The sequence below is a fragment of the Battus philenor genome, unplaced genomic scaffold (assembly GCF_028537555.1).
Source record: "Battus philenor isolate CCGP_79_NKW_IND1 unplaced genomic scaffold, ilBatPhil1.0.hap1 SCAF_30, whole genome shotgun sequence".
In the NCBI taxonomy this organism is placed as follows: Eukaryota; Metazoa; Arthropoda; class Insecta; order Lepidoptera; family Papilionidae; genus Battus; species Battus philenor.
In genome coordinates, this window is record NW_027181694.1 from 768,461 (window position 1) to 787,768 (window position 19,308).

At 36.1% G+C, this 19,308-nt stretch overlaps 1 protein-coding gene across 5 annotated transcripts in view; it reads left to right on the forward strand.

Moving 5' to 3' along the window:
• The window catches only part of Mgat2 (alpha-1,6-mannosyl-glycoprotein 2-beta-N-acetylglucosaminyltransferase), a 77,045-nt gene that overhangs the window by 30,033 nt on the left and 27,704 nt on the right, over window positions 1-19,308 (forward strand). For 2 of the 5 annotated variants that reach the window (XM_068771083.1, XM_068771086.1), the window contains exons 2-6: window positions 927-1,180; window positions 4,855-4,917; window positions 7,654-7,713; window positions 14,241-14,339; window positions 19,135-19,274. In XM_068771083.1, coding sequence (XP_068627184.1) covers window positions 1,066-1,180; window positions 4,855-4,917; window positions 7,654-7,713; window positions 14,241-14,339; window positions 19,135-19,274 — 477 coding nt within the window. In that variant the 5' untranslated portion in view covers window positions 927-1,065. The remainder of the gene's footprint in view (window positions 1-926; window positions 1,181-4,854; window positions 4,918-7,653; window positions 7,714-14,240; window positions 14,340-19,134; window positions 19,275-19,308) is intronic. The other 3 variants (XM_068771085.1, XM_068771087.1, XM_068771084.1) reach the window with 2 other exon arrangements.

Consider the following 19,308-nt stretch of genomic DNA (forward strand, 5'->3'; position numbering starts at 1 on the left):
ATATCCTATGAATCTTTTTGTTATAATTTAAAATAATAAAAAGATGTCTGCAAAAATTTGAACTTATCTACGAATGTGACTGAAAAATGTTGTCTCAAAAGTAAGTTTATATTTGTTTAGATCACCATGTGAAGGTGATAGACCTGAGGTTCGCAAAGGCTATGTTTACCAGTAGTCAGGTTCTTGAGAATTAATATCCTATGAATCTTTTTGTTATAATTTAAAATAATAAAAAGATGTCTGCAAAAATTTGAACTTATCTACGAATGTGACTGAAAAATGTTGTCTCAAAAGTAAGTTTATATTTGTTTAGATCACTGTGTGAATGTCATATGCCTGAGGATCGCAAAGGCTATCTCAACCTGTAGCCTGATTCTTGGGAATTAGTTTTCTGTGAACCTTTTTGTTACAATTTAAAATACCTAAAAGATGTCGATAAAAAATTGGAATTGTGTTTGAATTGTTGTCTCAAAAGTAAGTTTATATTTGTTTAAAATCAGTTTGAAAATCAAACCAAAAAATACGCGTAAATTTAGAAATATGTTCAACAACTTAAAAAATCGTGTTGTATGAAAAAAAAAACATGTATTTTCCCCAAAAACACATACAAAAGAAGTTATATCGAAATTCATATTAATAAGTATTTATAAAATATAAATAATTAATTATGGGGCAGAGTGTAAACTTTGATCTATACTTATATACATACATACATTTATATATATATATATATATATATACATATAGAATTGCGATCGACTCATGGTTTTCTTGTTGTTTTGGTTCAGTGTTATAAGATTACGTACAAATTTTAATGCATGCTCCATGGAAGTTGCGTTAAACGGTGTATCTATAGTCATTTATATTTTATTTCAAAATCGTATTAGAAAGAGTTATATAATAAGTTTTATTTTCAATTGTTACAGACGTAAAACCAACTCGCCTCCAAGCGAAGAATGAAGCGTGACTGCAATTACATTTCAACGCCATCTACCGTCGGCCGGGTGAACTAGAGCGCGCCATCTAGCGGCGGCTACCATGCTTGTGGCGCCACCAGAGTGAACCATGCCCAGGCTAAAGTATGCCTCCGTACTCCGAGTGGTGGTGATCCTGGTGCCTCTCTGCCTTTGGGTGCAGGTCATGTTGTCTGCCTCCAGCGGGGTCATCGACCGCGACGGTGGTAAGCGATGGCTTTTATCTGTTTCCTAAACATTTTTCGTTTCCATGCTCATGTATATGCGAGTTGTAGAATGGAATCCTCAGGGATAGCGAAGATCTGGACGCATAAATCAAACCTGGAGGACGATCACTGCAGAAGTGAAGGCAGTTGGAATGACGTGGAGCGAAGTAAAGCGAGGTTCAAGATCGCTCGGGTTGGCGACGTACTGATGACGCCCTCTGACCCATCTTTGGGACATAGGAATAAATAATGATGCCTCTAGGGGGGACAGGACAGTCCCACTTCGTCGGACTGTCCTGTCCGCGGTGGCAACATGTGCACCCTAGCGCATTGACGTAAGCCAGCAGCCCGGATCCCCGGTCCATCCCCCATCAGCGCACACGCAAGAGCGCCCTAATAAACTCTCGCTCCGACGCACCTACCCTCCGACGCGCCTACCTTTGTATAGTGGTTATATGAACAAGAAATTTTCTCAATAGCATCCGCTTATCTCATTTCACCACCACAGGTTCTATAAAGATACTCACCTCTGTATTCATTAATTCATATCAGCCGATAAAGGCTCTTTACAAAGCATAGGCCTTCTCCAAAAATCGTCATGACGATAGGTCTTGTTCTCCAAGCGTTCAGCGACTCCCCTCCACCTTCGTTCTCGTCCACCTAGAGCAGGATCGCGGTTGACATTCAAGAATGTCAAAACCAGCAGCTTCTCGACCGATCTACCCCTCCACCTGCCACTTCAGACGACTTCCATCAGTGAATTTGGAACCGATTCGATCTCCCAACGAAACTCCGACCATAGCTTGCATTGCTCTTTAGGTGACTGGTAATTACATAGAGCTGTTTTATCATATTTTCTCTAAAACATACTAGATGGCGTTAGTCGATAGGACTTATAGACGGAGTACTGTTTTACCGACTTCCTCTAAAACCACACTGTAAACACCATAGCTTATTTACAGCTAATTTTCTATATCTAATAGATTCAGGCGTTACTTTGCGGAACTCCATCCTTAGTAAGAAAAGGACTAATGTATAGCTACTTCTGCTATGTAGCAGTAGTCGTGCAATAAAGTGCACCGCCCGCAAGCTCGCTGATAAATGCGCGTGCGGTAAACAATGCGAAACACAACTACCGCCGTTAATATACTCCACACGTGTTTCACCCCTCCACTGGGCATCCTTAGGAGTAATGTTACACCGATTAGTGCACTCGGTTTTTGGCACTGCGCATTTATCAGCGGGCTGGCGGGCGGTGCACTTTATTGCACGACTACTGAATTTGAAATTGACTAAAATCAAAGTAAAAAAAATCGGTGAGGGAAGGCGACGAAAGTGAGGAATAAAAAGAAATAAAAGTGAATAATAAAAGAAAGAATAATTGACATTAAGTCGGAAGAAAGATGTGGATGTAAATAATAGAATATTGTAAAAAAAATGTTATTTTTTTAACATCCCTGTGTACCCAAGACAAGGGGAAGTATGAGAGATCCCATAAAACAGAGGTCATATAAAAGGTTTTGGTCCCAACGGGGGTCGTATCGATATGTCCGCTATCATTTTTTCATACATGTATGGTTACTATATACCAGGGGTGGTGAAGTTCCCTTCGAGTCATTATTCGAAATTTGAAATTTTTTGCGCCACGCAATCTACGCATTTAAAACACTCAAACGTTTATTTTTTTATACAAAAATCATATTTATTGAAACTGTACAACTGTACATACATAAGTACAAAATACGTGCATTGAAGTTAGATATATGTACACGCATATGACAGCACTCCTAACAATACTTAAGACGCCGGTTAGTTAATTACGATCGGTGTTTGGATTTTGCTAATTCTATGTTGGAATAATAATAATAATTCACAACATTTGTTTTGATTTCCCAGCAGCTGACATTGGTTATATTAATTTAAATATTGAAATAATCCGACAATCTATCGAAGACAAAAATATAAATGTCGCTTGCGGGCCGCAGGTTGGTCACCCCTGGTATATATGATCGAATGTTAGTATTGATAACAATGCATTCTGATTATAATTTTAATTTAAACTTTCTGATATCATTTATCAAGTTCCGCTTGCCATGAGCGAGTTGATACGGGGAATGTTTTTATTTATTTTATGAAATAAGTAGTCTCTCAACATCATATGATGATAGTATCACTATAGCTATGAAGAGAAATTTAAAAATGGAATTTTTTTGTTTTTTTTTTGTTGTGGCATAGTTGAGTATCAAGTGAAGGTCCAATTCAAGGTTTTCAAGAAAGTCTTTTCTTGTCTCTATATGGATTACCCCCCCAACTACCATAGATTAAAAATATGTGATAAATGAAATCTATTAAATGTTTCGTAAATGAATGATAAATATAGGAAATAGTAAAAAAAGAATTATAATAAATAGTTGTTATATAACAAGTAAATGAATTTAAGATTAATAATTAAATTGAGAATTATTAATTTGAAAAATAAAGTCTGTCATCAGACAGGTGGGAGTTAAGAGGGCGCGAAAAAAAAAACGAACTTGGCAGTGTTAACTAATGTTTATACCTATATATACATATATATATATATACGTGTGTGTGTGTGTGTGTATATATATATATTTATAGTCTTTTGATTACTACCAGGCAGTAAGTAATATTATTAAAGGCAGTAAAAGGTAGTAAAAATATAAAAAAAAAATTTATGACAGTGTTAACCAATCTGTGCCAATATATATATATATATATATATATATATATATATATATATATATATATATATATATATATATACTACCTGATCCTGCAAACGTTGTTTTGCAATAAAATTAAAGTTTTTAATTAATTAAAAAAAAATAATTTGTCTGGTTTACAAATATATAGGAAAACCTGCAGGTTTAGATTCTATTCATATACTTACAATAATCCTATATAAACTGATCACTTTGAAAAATGTTTTTTTTTCTATTGACGACAGGGCAATGACATCTGGCGGTACAGTGCGACAGATAATAAACAATAATTAATTTTAATATGTATTAATATGAAATATTTTTTAATGTTATATTATTATTTAAATGGTAAATGTATAGGTTATTTGTTGTCGATTTATATGGTACATCCTGTATAAAAATCAATGGTTTTGAAATATTAAATGAAGTTATTTTGACGTCTTTGCAAGGCATTGGGAGATCCCAAAAATCGCCATTATGACTGGCCCAGCGCTGGCCGTATTGACTTCCTGTGACCTTAACAATGTCATCGTTCCACCTAGTGGGAAGTTTGCCCACGCTGTGCGTCTCATTAGACCTCGCAGGTGCTCATGGTGGACTCAGGAAAATCTATAAATCATATTACAACATATTAAAATTAATTATTGTCTAATATCTCTCCCTGTAGACTGTATCATTGCATTCTCATTGCATCAAATGATCACTTTATACAGGATGATTGTAAATAGATGGCGGTGTAGTAATTTGAATTTCGAAAACAATTTTTCTTACTATATTATCATTACGTTAATATTTACTCATCTATTGGTTTTTGAATATAGTATCATATATAAATTAACAACAAATAAGCTATATGTTAACATATAAAGCTTTAAACTTATATATGCTAAAATGGGTTTCCCCGTGATCAGAGTTCCATTTTTAAAATATTTCGTAAATTTTTTTTTACAGATTTTGATTCGGTAGTTGCAACACTGACAGACGGTAGAGATAGAAATGAGTTGCCAGAATCAGGTTTATTTTTTTTTAATTTATATCAGTTCGTCCAGTTCGATTGCCAGCTTCATACGCCAGTGTTCTATTTTTAAAAGAATTTTATCTGTTGGTTAAAATGGTGTTCATCTCGCATTCGCAAGCTATGTTAAACCATTATTTGAACGTTTTATATTATGTGTCGTCCCGTTTGTTTTTTTGTAGTTTTTTGATTCAAACTATATATTGTATATATATAAAAATATTATGCAGCCAGTTGAACTGATTTACCCCCAGGAAAGATGATGGGAAGTGATCGAAGAAGGTGTATTCACATATGTACAGAGTGTTTATAATTTACAAGACCTAACGCAACAGCGGCGACCTCAACACTAATGGCGCCAAAATTCAAATCGGCGTTTTAATTCGAACGCGGAATTACGATTCAAATGGCCGAAAAAAATCTAAATGGCAATAGTGGCCAACAATACGGAATGTGAACGCTGCAGATATATATATATATATATATATATATATATATATATATATATATATATATATATATATAACAGGTTGTCAAATATCTCCCTTCCGCTTTTTTGCTCTTTATTCAATGCTTTATAAAAAGTGTTACAGTGATCGGATTTAGTTCAAATATGCGCCGTTTTGTTCGATAATCTGTTTCCATCTAGACGGCAACTTCATAATACCTCCCTCGTAGAAGCCCCCCTCCTTATTTGCGAAGAACTCGGACAGCCTCTTTTGAGTTCAACTTTACACCACCAAGGGCGTTCGCCATAGACAGAAACAGGTGGTAATCACTTGGCGCTATGCCCGGGCTATATGGTGGATGTGATAAAACCTCCCATCCGAGCTCCCGAGCTTCTGACGAGTCATCAACGAAGTGTGTGGTCTGGCGTTGTCCTGGTGGAACACTACACCCTTCCTGTTGGCCAATTCTGGACGCTTCTGGTCGATCGCCTGCTTCAAGCGGTCCAGTTGTTCGCAGTAGATGGTAGAATTAAGCGTCTGGCCATATGGGAGCAGCTCATAGTGGATGATTCCCTTCCAATCCCACCAAACACACAGCAAAACCTTCCTGGCCGTCAATCCCGGCTTGGCCACTGTTTGGGACGATTCACCGGCCTTCGACCACGACCGTTTTCGCTTGATATTGTCGTATGTGATCCATTTTTCGTCGCCAGTCACCATCCGCTTCAAGAATGGGTCGAGTTCGTTCCGTTTCAGCAGTATATCGCAGGCGTTGATTCGGTCCAGAAGGTTTTTTTGCGTCAAATCATGCGGCACCCAAACATCAAGCTTTTTTTGTATCCAGCCTTCTGCAGATGGTTTAAAATGGTTTGGTGACTAACTCCCATCTCCTGGGCGATGTCACGAGATGCCACATGCCGGTCTAACTCGATGTAGTCCATGATTTGATCGGTATTTGTCGGCTGGCTTATCCATGGTGTCGTTTTCGCCGGCTCTGAATCGTCGAAACCATTCCTCCGCGGTTCGAAGTGATAGAGTACCATTCCCCAAAACACCATTAATCTCACGGAACGTTTCTCTAGCGGATTTGCCTTTAACGAAGGAAAACTTTAAAATAGCGCGAATTTCGGCGTTAGTGAACTCCATGTTTACACGTCTATAACTGTTGAACGCAATATCCAAACTAATCATGCATAGCGTCGTTTTGTTGGTTATGTCAAGACCTTTCAAATTATGTATAGTATTGCCAGATACGAGCTTTGTAGCGCTTTGTACATAGTCGCGAAATTCAAAAGACAAAAAGGCGGAAGGGAGATATTTGACAACCTTTTATATATATATATATCATACATATCCGAGACGTGGTCGCTTGCGATATACCTTATAAGATGTCTCCAAGTCACCCACAGTTTGATTGAAAGTACTATGCACGGAGTTTCGATGCGAGATCGAATCAACAATGAAATTGCAGAAGAACTAAGGTCACTATAGCTTGTCTGAAGTAGCCGTTGCCGAGGTACAGTTCATACAACCTATGGTCGTTGGGATCGAAGGATTCTTGAGTTGTAATCACGAACGAGACGCGGTGTGGATATGCCCTCCAGTATGTGGAACGACGTCGCTGGTTTCCGGTGTACGTGACGATTCTTGGTGGAGGCATATACCCTGCAGTGGGCCTCTATCGGCTGATAAAATAAGGAAAACATTACATTGGCTAAATATTATGGAGTCGGCTTTCATAAGTTACAAATATAATTGTGGTAATTTTTGATAATGGTCATGAAACTATTGAATATAGTAATTTAACTATTACAGTTAAGATAGTTTTTAATGTGGGTATCCGAAGATTTATCTGCTCTTAAACATCACGTGTGCGTCTTGTCGAAGGCGCTATCTATGTCTATAGTATTGCACAAGAAGTGTACCAAAATTTTTCATGTTAATCTGGAATTATTATGTTTTATTTATTTACATTTTATTGTACACGATAGATAATAATTAGAAAAAAAGAAGTAATTTATGTAGAGATATAACAGGCGGTCTTATCGCTCGAAGCGATCTCTACCAGACAATCTTTGGATGGAGATGAGATACATGAATAAGGCAGTTTAGGTTGTATATACATAAAAATATTTACGTAATTATATATATTTTTGTATGTATATATATTCTAGATAATAAATTGTCATTTTGTACGAAATCTTTATCAGGAATGTATATGAGGGTAGTTGTAAATCGCATCACAGACAATACGAATATATGAGTTTATACTTTTTTTTTTTACAGAAACTAACCCAGTAGTGGAGGTAGAGTCGAAAATTACTAATACCGAATGGAGTTTCACAGGTCTTTGTTTATTTTCTTTTTGAGTTTTACGCTTTCTGTTGCGTGTACGGCTTGGGAATTGGTTGTATATAAATTTTATGTGGGTATGTCGAAATTTGATGTCTGGATGTATATTTACCTGAGGTTTGAGAGTTTGCTTCGTAATGTTATTTATTGATGGCTCCTGCTATTGGGGGGGGGGGGGTCCTATCGTTTTTATGGCACAGGACATTAGAATGTTAATTATGTAATATATAAAATTCTCGTGTCACGTTGTGCGTGATTGGACTCCTCCGAAACGGCTCGACCGACTTTCGTGAATCTTTGGCGCGTGTCAGTCAGGGCGGAGAATCGGACAACATCTATTTTTCATCACCCTAAATGTTAAGGGTTGTCCACCCCTAAATTTTTTTTATTTTTTGGATAAAATTTTTTGTTTTTACTTTTTTATGATACAGTATACAAAATAATATACAGCCCTAAATAATTAATGTTCCCTAAAAATAACATACATGGCAAAACAACGTTTGCGGGATTAGCTAGTATATATATATATTTATATTTAATTTCACACTACGTATTTTGTCTTTATTTATTTCACATTAGTATTTACTTTTATCTTCTATTCCTTTAATTTCTTACCCGATCTGTACTATTTTCACCTTTATTTCTATTAATTACGCCTTCAATTATCGCTCTGCAACATATGAAAAACGCAGGCCTGTTCGTCTCTGTTTATCAGTAAAGATAAAGATATAGATAAAGATGAGTAAAGATATAGATAAAGATGCTGTCCTCTCTTGAAAAAGTTTTGTGTGAAAAATAAACCCAGGCAGGTCGTTCCAGATCTTGGCGACTCTCACCAAAAACGAGCTGTCAAACCGTTTAGTTCGACTTTTGGGTATGTCAACACATCTTTAATGGAATCAGGCGTTACCTTGCGGAAGTCCATCGTAAGTAAGAAAGGGACCAATATTTTTATTTATTAGTGTTTCGTGTCACTCTGTGCTTGACACTAATCGGTGTAACATAACTCCTGAAGATGCCCCGTGGAGGAGTGAAACACATGTTGAGCGGTTTAACGGTGGCAGTTGTGTAATTCGCATTGTTTGCCGCATGCGCATTTATCAGCGGGCTGGCGGGCGGTGCACTTTGTTGCACGACTACCACTGCATGTGCGGAAGTGGCTAAATATTGGTCCCTTTACTAATATACATCTGGTTAATAGATCTATGGCTTTTGTACTCGTGTTTATAAGGGTGGATGTATGTGACGTTTTTATATATGTTTATTTTATTTTCTGTATATATATATTTTTTAATATCTACAAACTATGTGTCTTGTATATACAGGATGGTTAGTTGTAAATATAAGAACTTTAAATATACGAATGTATATATCATTCGTCAGAAAAAAAGCTGCAAAGTTTTTACACCTATTTTAAATCAACCTGTATAAAATTATCATTCTGAAATATGTTACTTTAATTATTTTTTTTTACTGCAATGCGTCAGGCCAATTAATTCTGGCATTAAGTCCGCAGGGACAGGTGATAAAGAATAATTAATTTTAATATGTAGTAATATGATATGATATGCTTAGATGGTCGGGTGGCGTCACTAGAATGGACAGAATACGGAACGAATATATCAGAGGTTCGTTTAAGGTAGCTCCGATCCCCAGCGAATTACAGGAAAATAGATTGCGACGGTATGGCCACATTCAACGATAACCAGATGACCACGTGGTAAAAACTGCCTTAAGCCTCCCAGAAACCCCAAGAGGGAGAGGGCGTCCAAAAGCTACGTGGTGGTCTAATATCGGAAAGGAACTGGAAACCCTTCAACTTGATGCAGGGACAACCCAGGATAGAGTGGCCTGGCCTGGCGCAAATTGATAAGGAGACCCGACCCCAAATAAAGGGAAAAGGGAAGGAAGAAGAAGAAGAAGATGTAGTAATATGAATTTGTTAAACTTTTTTCTTACATAAATTGACAGAAATTGAGTTGCACATTCAACACTTTAAAATTTTTACACCTATTTTAAAACACCCTGTATATATATTTTAAATATATTATCATGCTGTTCATAATACAGTACGTGCATGCGTCATATATATAGGAGTACCTTGTGTTATAAGACATAATCTGTTTATATACCTAGAGTGATTCAAAAATGTGGTTGGCCTAAAAGTAACTTAACCTATAGATATCTTAAGTTAAAGGTTAACGTATGGTTAACTTAAAGGTAACTTAAACTAAACGTGAGTGAGTTCATAGGTAATTTAACTTATCCTATAGGTAACTTAAATTAAAAGTAACTTTACCTAAAGTTGAGTTAAGTAAAAGGTAATCTAACTTAAAGGTAACTTATCTTAAAGGTAAACTAACTTAAAGATAACTTATCTTAAAATTAATCTAACTTAAAGGTATCTTATCTTGAAGGTGACCTATCTTAAAGGTAACTTATCTTAAAGGTAAGCTAACTTAAAGGTAACTTATTTTAAAGGCAACCTAACTTAAAGGTAACCTAACTTGAATTCAATCTAAAGTAAATGTAAACTGACTTAAAAGTAAATATAGATGTTGATATCAATGTATTTTACAATTAGAGGCAATAGAGGAAATTTCTTTTAGAGGAACGCATGTTTCAACCAATCAGCTTTCTAAATTGTCTGAACAGTCTTTTTCTGGTACAGCCTTCAGGACCTTAGGTTTGTATCTTCTCATTCGTTTCAAAATTGCTTCTCCGCATTAGCCTTTAGTTTGAGAAGAAGAAGAAGTCACACGGAGTCAAATGAGACGAATACGGTGGTAGGGAAACTATATCAGTCGAGTTTTTGAAAAAAAAAAGTCGTGAAGAACCTGTAGTATATCGACCAATCGAGATTAGACAGGTTTGAGATACAAAACATCTTTTAAAATGATTTTAGCTAAGCCAAATGATATAACTCTTGACGAACAGACGTTTGGTAAATGTTACAGACAGTCTTATCAATTCAGGATAAATTTTTAATGGAATCACGAAGTGAGAATAATCTAGCGCAGTGCATATACTTCGCTCGATGCCGGCGACTTACTGGCTCATAAAGTTTGATACGTATGTATCTCGCGCCGGCGCGAAACCGGCATTAGTCATGGGAAGAATCTTTTTTTCGGATAAGCTAGTTAGATACACGTAAGTATGTTATAGAAGCCTTCTCCATAATTTATCATGAATTATAGGTAAATATACATCTTTAATGGAATCAGGCGTTACCTTGCGGAAGTCCATCCTAAGTAAGAAAAGGACCAATATCTAGCCACTTCATTTGCAGTGGTAGTCGTGCAACAAAGTGCACCGCACGCCAGATAAATGCGTACTCGGCAAACAATGCGAATTACACAACTGCCACCGTTAAATCACTCAACGCGTGTTTCACCCCTCCACGGGGCATCTTCAGAAGTTATGTTACACTGATTAGTGCCAAACACAGAGTGGCTAAATATTGGTCCTATCTACTTAGGATAAATTACATGCCAGAGAGTTTTGAATAAATATTTCAAATTACTTTTTGATCAAACAACTTGCAAGTATCATATTGTCATGAAAACGTCAATATAGCTGTCACACACAAAATGTTTGGAAAAGATTCAAGAAGTTGGTATGACTGAAATCCATTGGAACGAGGATCCAAATTTTAGTTTTGTAAACTGCAGAGGTTTCATTCTGCAGCTGGCTTGAATTGACAATGTCATTCATTTCATACTTTCAAACATCAAAATTGTTACATACTAGAATATTGTTGACGACTATGAAAGCCGATACTGGAGGCATTCTATGTCAGTCTACATCCTGAAGAGAAGTGAACAACAAGAAGACTGATGACAGTAGAGAAAGCTGTGGGTAGAGTCGATGCCAGTTTCGTTGCCCAAACTCTAGAACAGTGATTCCCAAAGTGGTCTCTATCGACCCCTAGGGGTCTGTGACAACCTGCAAGGGGTCTATGTCAGCGAAAAAAAATTTGTGGGTCCATAAAATTAAAATGGGAGTCCTCGATATTGGATCTCAACACATGTATTGATAGTACCTATTTACTTACATCATACTCATCATATAATATCAAAATATTAAAAGGAGTATTTTTATAGTCTGCGTTTCCCTATACCCGATCCAAGGTCGTGACAATATCTACAATTCGTTGGTCGAATTTCGACCGCTATCAGCAAAGTGTTTCTTATCATTGACACTTTGATAACAGCTTGGTAAACTTACCAACATATGTATCGAGGTAAAAAAATATGATCAGTTCAACACGCGTTTCAATATGTCTATTTAATATGAATTTATTAATGTTAAATACACCAATACCTCACTCTGCGTCGTGGTTACGTTCCAAAAAAACACGACGTGAATTGAAACGCCGCGAAGTGAATTAAGATTTTATATAGCAAAAATTAAAGATCGAAGATAGGTTCCAGGGTCACGAAAATACAACTTTTTAAAAAGAAAATTTAACAAAGTGAACATTTAAAATACAAAAATAATATATCTCTGCCAATAAATAAATAGGAAATATTTAATAATGTTTTTAAAAAAGTACAATACACTACGTAATTGAAACTAAACTCCAAAATTAGCAAAACAAAGTGAAAATAAAACTGTATTCAAATTGCGTTGATTTTTAGTCAGAAATTGAATCCTCGAGTTTTGATGGCATGGCGCAATCATAAACAAAAGTGTTGCCATCTTTTAGAAAAAAAATTAAAGACTCGAACCCAAAACAACGCAACCTCGAAAATCTAACGACGAGCAGTGAAAATTAGTACTAATTGAGCAGCGACGCAACTTCGAAAAAAACGCAAAACGAAACGACGCAAAGCGAGGTATTGGTGTATTGTGATATATAGTTATTGAATATAGATGTGAATGTATAGCCTATATATACAAATACACTTTATTCAAAAATCCAGACATTCATTATAAGGCATTGGTTTCCCGTAAATATTGTTACGTTGACCGGTTCTATGCCGCATCCAGCGATCCGGCTCACCTAGTGGGATATATAAATATAAATATATATATATATATATATAAATATATAAATATATATATATATATTTATGCTCATTGGCGATTTACGCATAAACTTAATTGATTGAACAGAAATGTAATATTAAATTGGTAAATAATATTTTTAAAACAAAGCACAAACGATACATTTAAAAAAAAAATCAAGACAAACCATTTTTAAAATCATTACCAAATTCCTCGAAGTATGTTTTTAGTTGGATATATTAATAACATATTATATTTGACATATACGTCGATTTTAATACTATATGAGATGTTTAGAAATTGAATTAGTTTTAAAAAAGGCTTAAGGAGGCTTTGTTAAATGTATCAAGGTATATTTTGTGTGATGTAATATCCAAAGATTATTGACTGTATTAAAAACACTCGTGTGTTTGTTCAAAAGCTTTATATATGTTTGGTTTGAGTTATAAAAGCAATGGAAATATCCAAGCGATCCAATATTTTACAGGAGTCATTTTTCAGCGTCCTCTTTACTCTGTAGTAAGTAAGAGATCGACTCACTACACGGGGAATTCCCTTGAAGGCGTGCATTTCCATTCTACGTTTCATACTCGAGTTTAAAGAAATGTTCCGACTTATTTCCTGAGAAATATAACCCAGGTCTCTTAGGGGTAGTGAACAGGTATCTACTAAGTCGTGTTGGTCGTCAAAGGACTAGTAATTGATAAAAATTGAAGGTTGAAATGGCAGCTACAGATTTTAGCGTCTGTCGGACTGGCGCAGTGAAGGAAGTCAACTTACAAGGCATATATGACCTTGTTAAGGTCACCTGAAGAAGCTGGATGCAGACTACCAACCGGTTAGGAAATCTAAGAGGATGTTGTACCCAGCAGTGGACTGCATCTGACATGATGATGATGGTGGGATTCTTATCAGATATCCAATTAAAAATTTCAGTGACATCCGTAAGGTGGTCGATATACCATCTGTATAGCCTGCAACAATATTTAGTTACTCACCACAGAATCTAAGCTCTTTAATCAAATGATAATACAGTAATACCCCGCTTTACGCGAGGGATACGTTCCAAAAAAAATCGCGTTAATTGAAATTCGCGTATAACGAGGTTTATGATTAAACATAGTCCAAAATTATTACAAATAAATACAAATAATTTTAATTAATCACTTTAATTTTAGGAACACTTTATGCAACACAAACAAAGGAAAAATACATCTATTGTCTTTTGGGTAACGTTTTGTTTACGTTCTTGTAAAATACGTTCATAACACCCAACACTGTTTTTAATTGTTTGACAGATGGTCAAGACGCCATAGAGAAGTTGATGACTACATTATATTTATACGCACTCTTTCGCGTAATTCGAGGCATTTAAGCGCGAAATTTGCAATTCGCGTTATAGTGAAACCGCGTATAACGGGGTCGCGTAAAGCGGGGTATTACTGTAAAACAACGAATATAAACTTTATTTTGAGACATCCTTTATTTTGAAGCAATAATTTTGATTGCAGAGGAACTGATGAATTCAAACGACACGTCGGATCAGGTGCTCGCGTTGGTGCCGCCGGAGCTGCATAAATATCTGACGATACACTCCAAGAACTTCACTGGTAAGTCTCTTCTTTGGTAGCAGCATCAGGTCATTTGTAGAACAGTCTCCTAAACCAATATTGGTGGGTACGGAGAGGAGTGTGGTCGGTGGTGTTGAACCTTAATGCATTGCAAGAAGACATACATAAATCTGACACGCGGACCGTCAGCCCCGAGAACAATAATCGCTACATCTGGCACGCGTGGACGTTCACTGACGTTCATGTTCAGACTGTACTTATGGTAGGAGTTGTCTATGTTAAAAGGCTAAACCACTCACAGTTTTCAAAACTAGTAATGCATCACTATTTTATCATCATCACCAGCTGATAAACGCCCAATGCAAGGCATAAGTTTTACTGTTCAGACTGCACTTATGGTAGGAGTTGTCTGTGTTAAAAGGCTAAATCTCTCACAGTTTTGAAAACTAGTAACGCATCACTATTTTATCATCATCAGCTGATAAACACCCAATGCAAGGCATAAGTTTCACTGTTCAGACTGCACTTATGGTAGGAGTTGTCTGTGTTAAAAGGCTAAATCTCTCACAGTTTTGAAAACTAGTAATGCATCATTATTTTATCATCATCACCAGCTGATAAACGCTCAATGTAAGGCATAATTTTCACTGTTCAGACTGCACTTATGGTAGGAGTTGTCTGTGTTAAAAGGCTGAATCTCTCGCAGTTTTAAAAACTGGTAATGCATCACTATTTTATCATCATCACCAGCTGATAAACGCCCAATGCAAGGCATAAGTTTCACTGTTCAGACTACACTTATAGTAGTAGTTGTCTGTGTTAAAAGGCTAAACCTCTCGCAGTTTTGAAAACTAGTAATGCATCACTATTTTATCATCATCACCAGCTGATAAACGCCGAATGCAAGGCATAAGTTTCACTGTTCAGACTGCACTTATGGCAGGAGTTGTCTGTGTTAAAAAGCTATATCTCTCACAGTTTTGAAAACTAGTAATTCATCACTATTTTATCATCATCAGCTGATAAACGCCCAATGCAAGGCATAAGTTTCACTGTTCAGACTGCACTTATGGTAGGAGTTGTCTGTGTTAAAAGGCTAAATCTGTCGCAGTTTTGAAAACTAGTAATTCATCACTATTTTATCATCATCACCAGCCGATAAACGCCCAATGCAAGGCATAAGTTTCACTGTTTAGACTGCACTTATGGTAGGAGTTGTCTGTGTTAAAAGACTAAATCTCTCACAGTTTTGAAAACTAGTAATTCATCACTATTTTATCATCATCACCAGCTGATAAACGCGCAATGCAAGGCATAAGTTTCACTGTTCAGACTGTACTTATGGTAGTTGTCTGTGTTAAAAGGCTAAATCTCTCACAGTTTTGAAAACTAGTAATTCATCACTATTTTATCATCACCAGCTGATAAACGCGCAATGCAAGGCATAAGTTTCACTGTTCAGACTGTACTTATGGTAGTTGTCTGTGTTAAAAGGCTAAATCTCTCGCAGTTTTGAAAACTAGTAATGCATCACTATTTTATCATCACCAGCTGATAAACGGCCAATGCAAGGCATAAGTTTCACTGTTCAGACTGCACTTATGGTAGGAGTTGTCTGTGTTAAAAGACTAAATCTCTCATAGTTTTGAAAACTAGTAATTCATCACTATTTTATCATCATCACCAGCTGATAAACGCGCAATGCAAGGCATAAGTTTTACTGTTCAGACTGCACCTCTGGTAGGAGTTGTCTGTGTTAAAAGGCTAAATCTCTCACAGTTTTCAAAACTAGTAATTCATCACTATTTTATCATCACCAGCTATAAATGATAAACGCCCAAGGCATAAGTTTCACTGTTCAGACTGCACTTATGGTAGTAGTTGTCTGTGTTAAATGGCTAAATCTCTCGCAGTTTTGAAAACTAGTAATGCATCACTATTTTATCATCATCAGCTGATAAACGCCCAATGCAAGGTATAAGTTTCACTGTTCAGATTGCACTAATGGTAGGAGTTGTCTATGTTAAAAGGCTATATCTCTCACAGTTTTGAAAACTAGTAATGCATCACTATTTTATCATCATCAGCTGATAAACGCCCAATGTAAGGCATAAGTTTCACTGTTCAGACTGCACTTATGGTAGTAGTTGTCTGTGTTAAAAGGCTAAATCTCTCACAGTTTTGAAAAGTAGTAATGCATCACTATTTTATCATCATCACCAGCTGATAAACGCCCAATGCAAGACATAAGTTTCACTGTTTAGACTGCACCTCTGGTAGGAGTTGTCTGTGTTAAAAGGCTAAATCTCTCACAGTTTTCAAAACTAGTAATTCATCACTATTTTATCATCACCAGCTATAAATGATAAACGCCCAAGGCATAAGTTTCACTGTTCAGACTGCACTTATGGTAGTAGTTGTCTGTGTTAAAAGACTAAATCTCTCATAGTTTTGAAAACTAGTAATTCATCACTATTTTATCATCATCACCAGCTGATAAACGCGCAATGCAAGGCATAAGTTTTACTGTTCAGACTGCACCTCTGGTAGGAGTTGTCTGTGTTAAAAGGCTAAATCTCTCACAGTTTTCAAAACTAGTAATTCATCACTATTTTATCATCACCAGCTATAAATGATAAACGCCCAAGGCATAAGTTTCACTGTTCAGACTGCACTTATGGTAGTAGTTGTCTGTGTTAAATGGCTATATCTCTCGCAGTTTTGAAAACTAGTAATGCATCACTATTTTATCATCATCAGCTGATAAACGCCCAATGCAAGGTATAAGTTTCACTGTTCAGATTGCACTAATGGTAGGAGTTGTCTATGTTAAAAGGCTATATCTCTCACAGTTTTGAAAACTAGTAATGCATCACTATTTTATCATCATCAGCTGATAAACGCCCAATGTAAGGCATAAGTTTCACTGTTCAGACTGCACTTATGGTAGTAGTTGTCTGTGTTAAAAGGCTAAATCTCTCACAGTTTTGAAAAGTAGTAATGCATCACTATTTTATCATCATCACCAGCTGATAAACGCCCAATGCAAGACATAAGTTTCACTGTTTAGACTGCACTTATGGTAGTTGTCTGTGTTAAAAGACTAAATCTCTCACAGTTTTCAAAACTAGTAATTCATCACTATTTTATCGTCATCAGCTAATAAACGCCCAATGCAAGGCTTTTAACAAAGATGAATGATCATCGCGGTGATCTTTGCGGCATTTTAAACGTTACTATGTTGTAGGTAATCCTAGATAAGCTATCGTGCGGGTAGTTTGAAATATAGATACGCCATATCTGTTTGGTGCAGATAAAGTATGTTATGATATATTGGTTTATAATTGAAGAAGATTACTAGGAAATGAGTATGTCTGCACGTGCGAATAAAACAAGATTTGCGTCGTCAGAATTGTTGAGGCTTTTGGCTTCTTTTATACTGTGCCGTATTTTAAGTACTGCTAGTATTAAAAAAAAACTTGTCGATATATACAGGATGATTGGTTGTTGATGTAAAAGTTTTAAATCTGAATGTACCTCTATGTTTGGCACTAATCGGTGTAACATAACTCCTGAAGATGCTCCGTGGAGGGGTAAAACACGTGTTGAGTAATTGGCGGTGGCGGTTGTGTAATTCGCATTGTTTGCCGCATGCGCATTTACCAGCGGGCTGGCGGGCGGTGCACTTTGTTGCACGACTACCACTGCATGTGCGGAAGTGGCTAAATATTGGTCCTTTTCTTACAATTAATGTATTCCTACTTGGTCGTTCTGTCTTTTTCTTTCACTTTCGCTTCTAAAGTCTAACTTGTCCGTATTTCTCGCTAGATGTCGTGCTTATCGCAAATTATCAGTACGAAAATCAATGGTTTATAAATAATAAAAAACGTAATTATAATATAGTAGAAAATGTGTTTCCAAAATTTGTATTACTATGTATTAAAATTAATTATTGTTTGCTACTTGTCTCTGCAGATTTACTGCCTGAATTTACTTGCATGTTGCATTATAATGGAAAAAAATGTAACATATTTAAAAATGGTTACTATACAGTGTAGTTGAGGGTAGGTGTAAAATGCTTTTACTGGACAAATGAACTAAACATTATCGCCTTCAATGCTTTTACTACTAACCAAACACCATGCACAGTAGCGATAAATATTGCACATCGACCTTTGGAAAGAGACAGTCGGCTAATTTCGGCTTCGTATCTTGCCTGCGAACGTTATCTAGTGAAACGCCGCAAAGTGAATTAAGATTTTCTATAACAAACCATGTTAAGATCGAAGATAGGTTCCAGGCATACGAAAATAGAACTAATTTACAAAAAAAAAAAAAAACAGAAATAATATAACTCTGCAAATAAGTAAATTGGAATAATATTTACCTTTTAGTAACCAGAAACAACACGTAAAAATTTATTTAAATATATAATTCTTTAAAAAAAACACAACACACTACGTAATTGAAACTGAACTCTTAAAATTAGCAAAACTAAGTGAAAATAAAACTGAAAACTAAGTTTTGATGACATGGCGCGATTAGAAACAAAAGTGTTGCCATCTTTAAAAAAAAAAATTAAACATTCGAATCCAAAACAACGCAACCTCGAAAATCTAACGACGCACAGTGAAAATTAGTACTAATTAAGCAGCGACACAACTTCGAAAAAAAAGCAAAAGGAAACGATGCAAAGCGAGGTGTTGGTGTATATGAAATTAAAACTATAAAATAAAAAAAAATATTTCGCCCGTATTTTATCGTCCTCCACACATGTTAGGGGTTAACGAGAGATCCAAAAAAGGAGGGGATATAAAGAATTGTGATATTACAGGTAATGGCACTGAACGCTCAAGTCCAAAAAACGTATCAGACATCCGTCGAGCGATCCAACGCCACAACGACGCGCAGACAATATACAACGAGGATATCTTCGGTCCTGTCCAGAACGACACCATCATCATCGCGATCCAGGTAAGTGTGCACATGCAGACCTTCGCGAACCTCT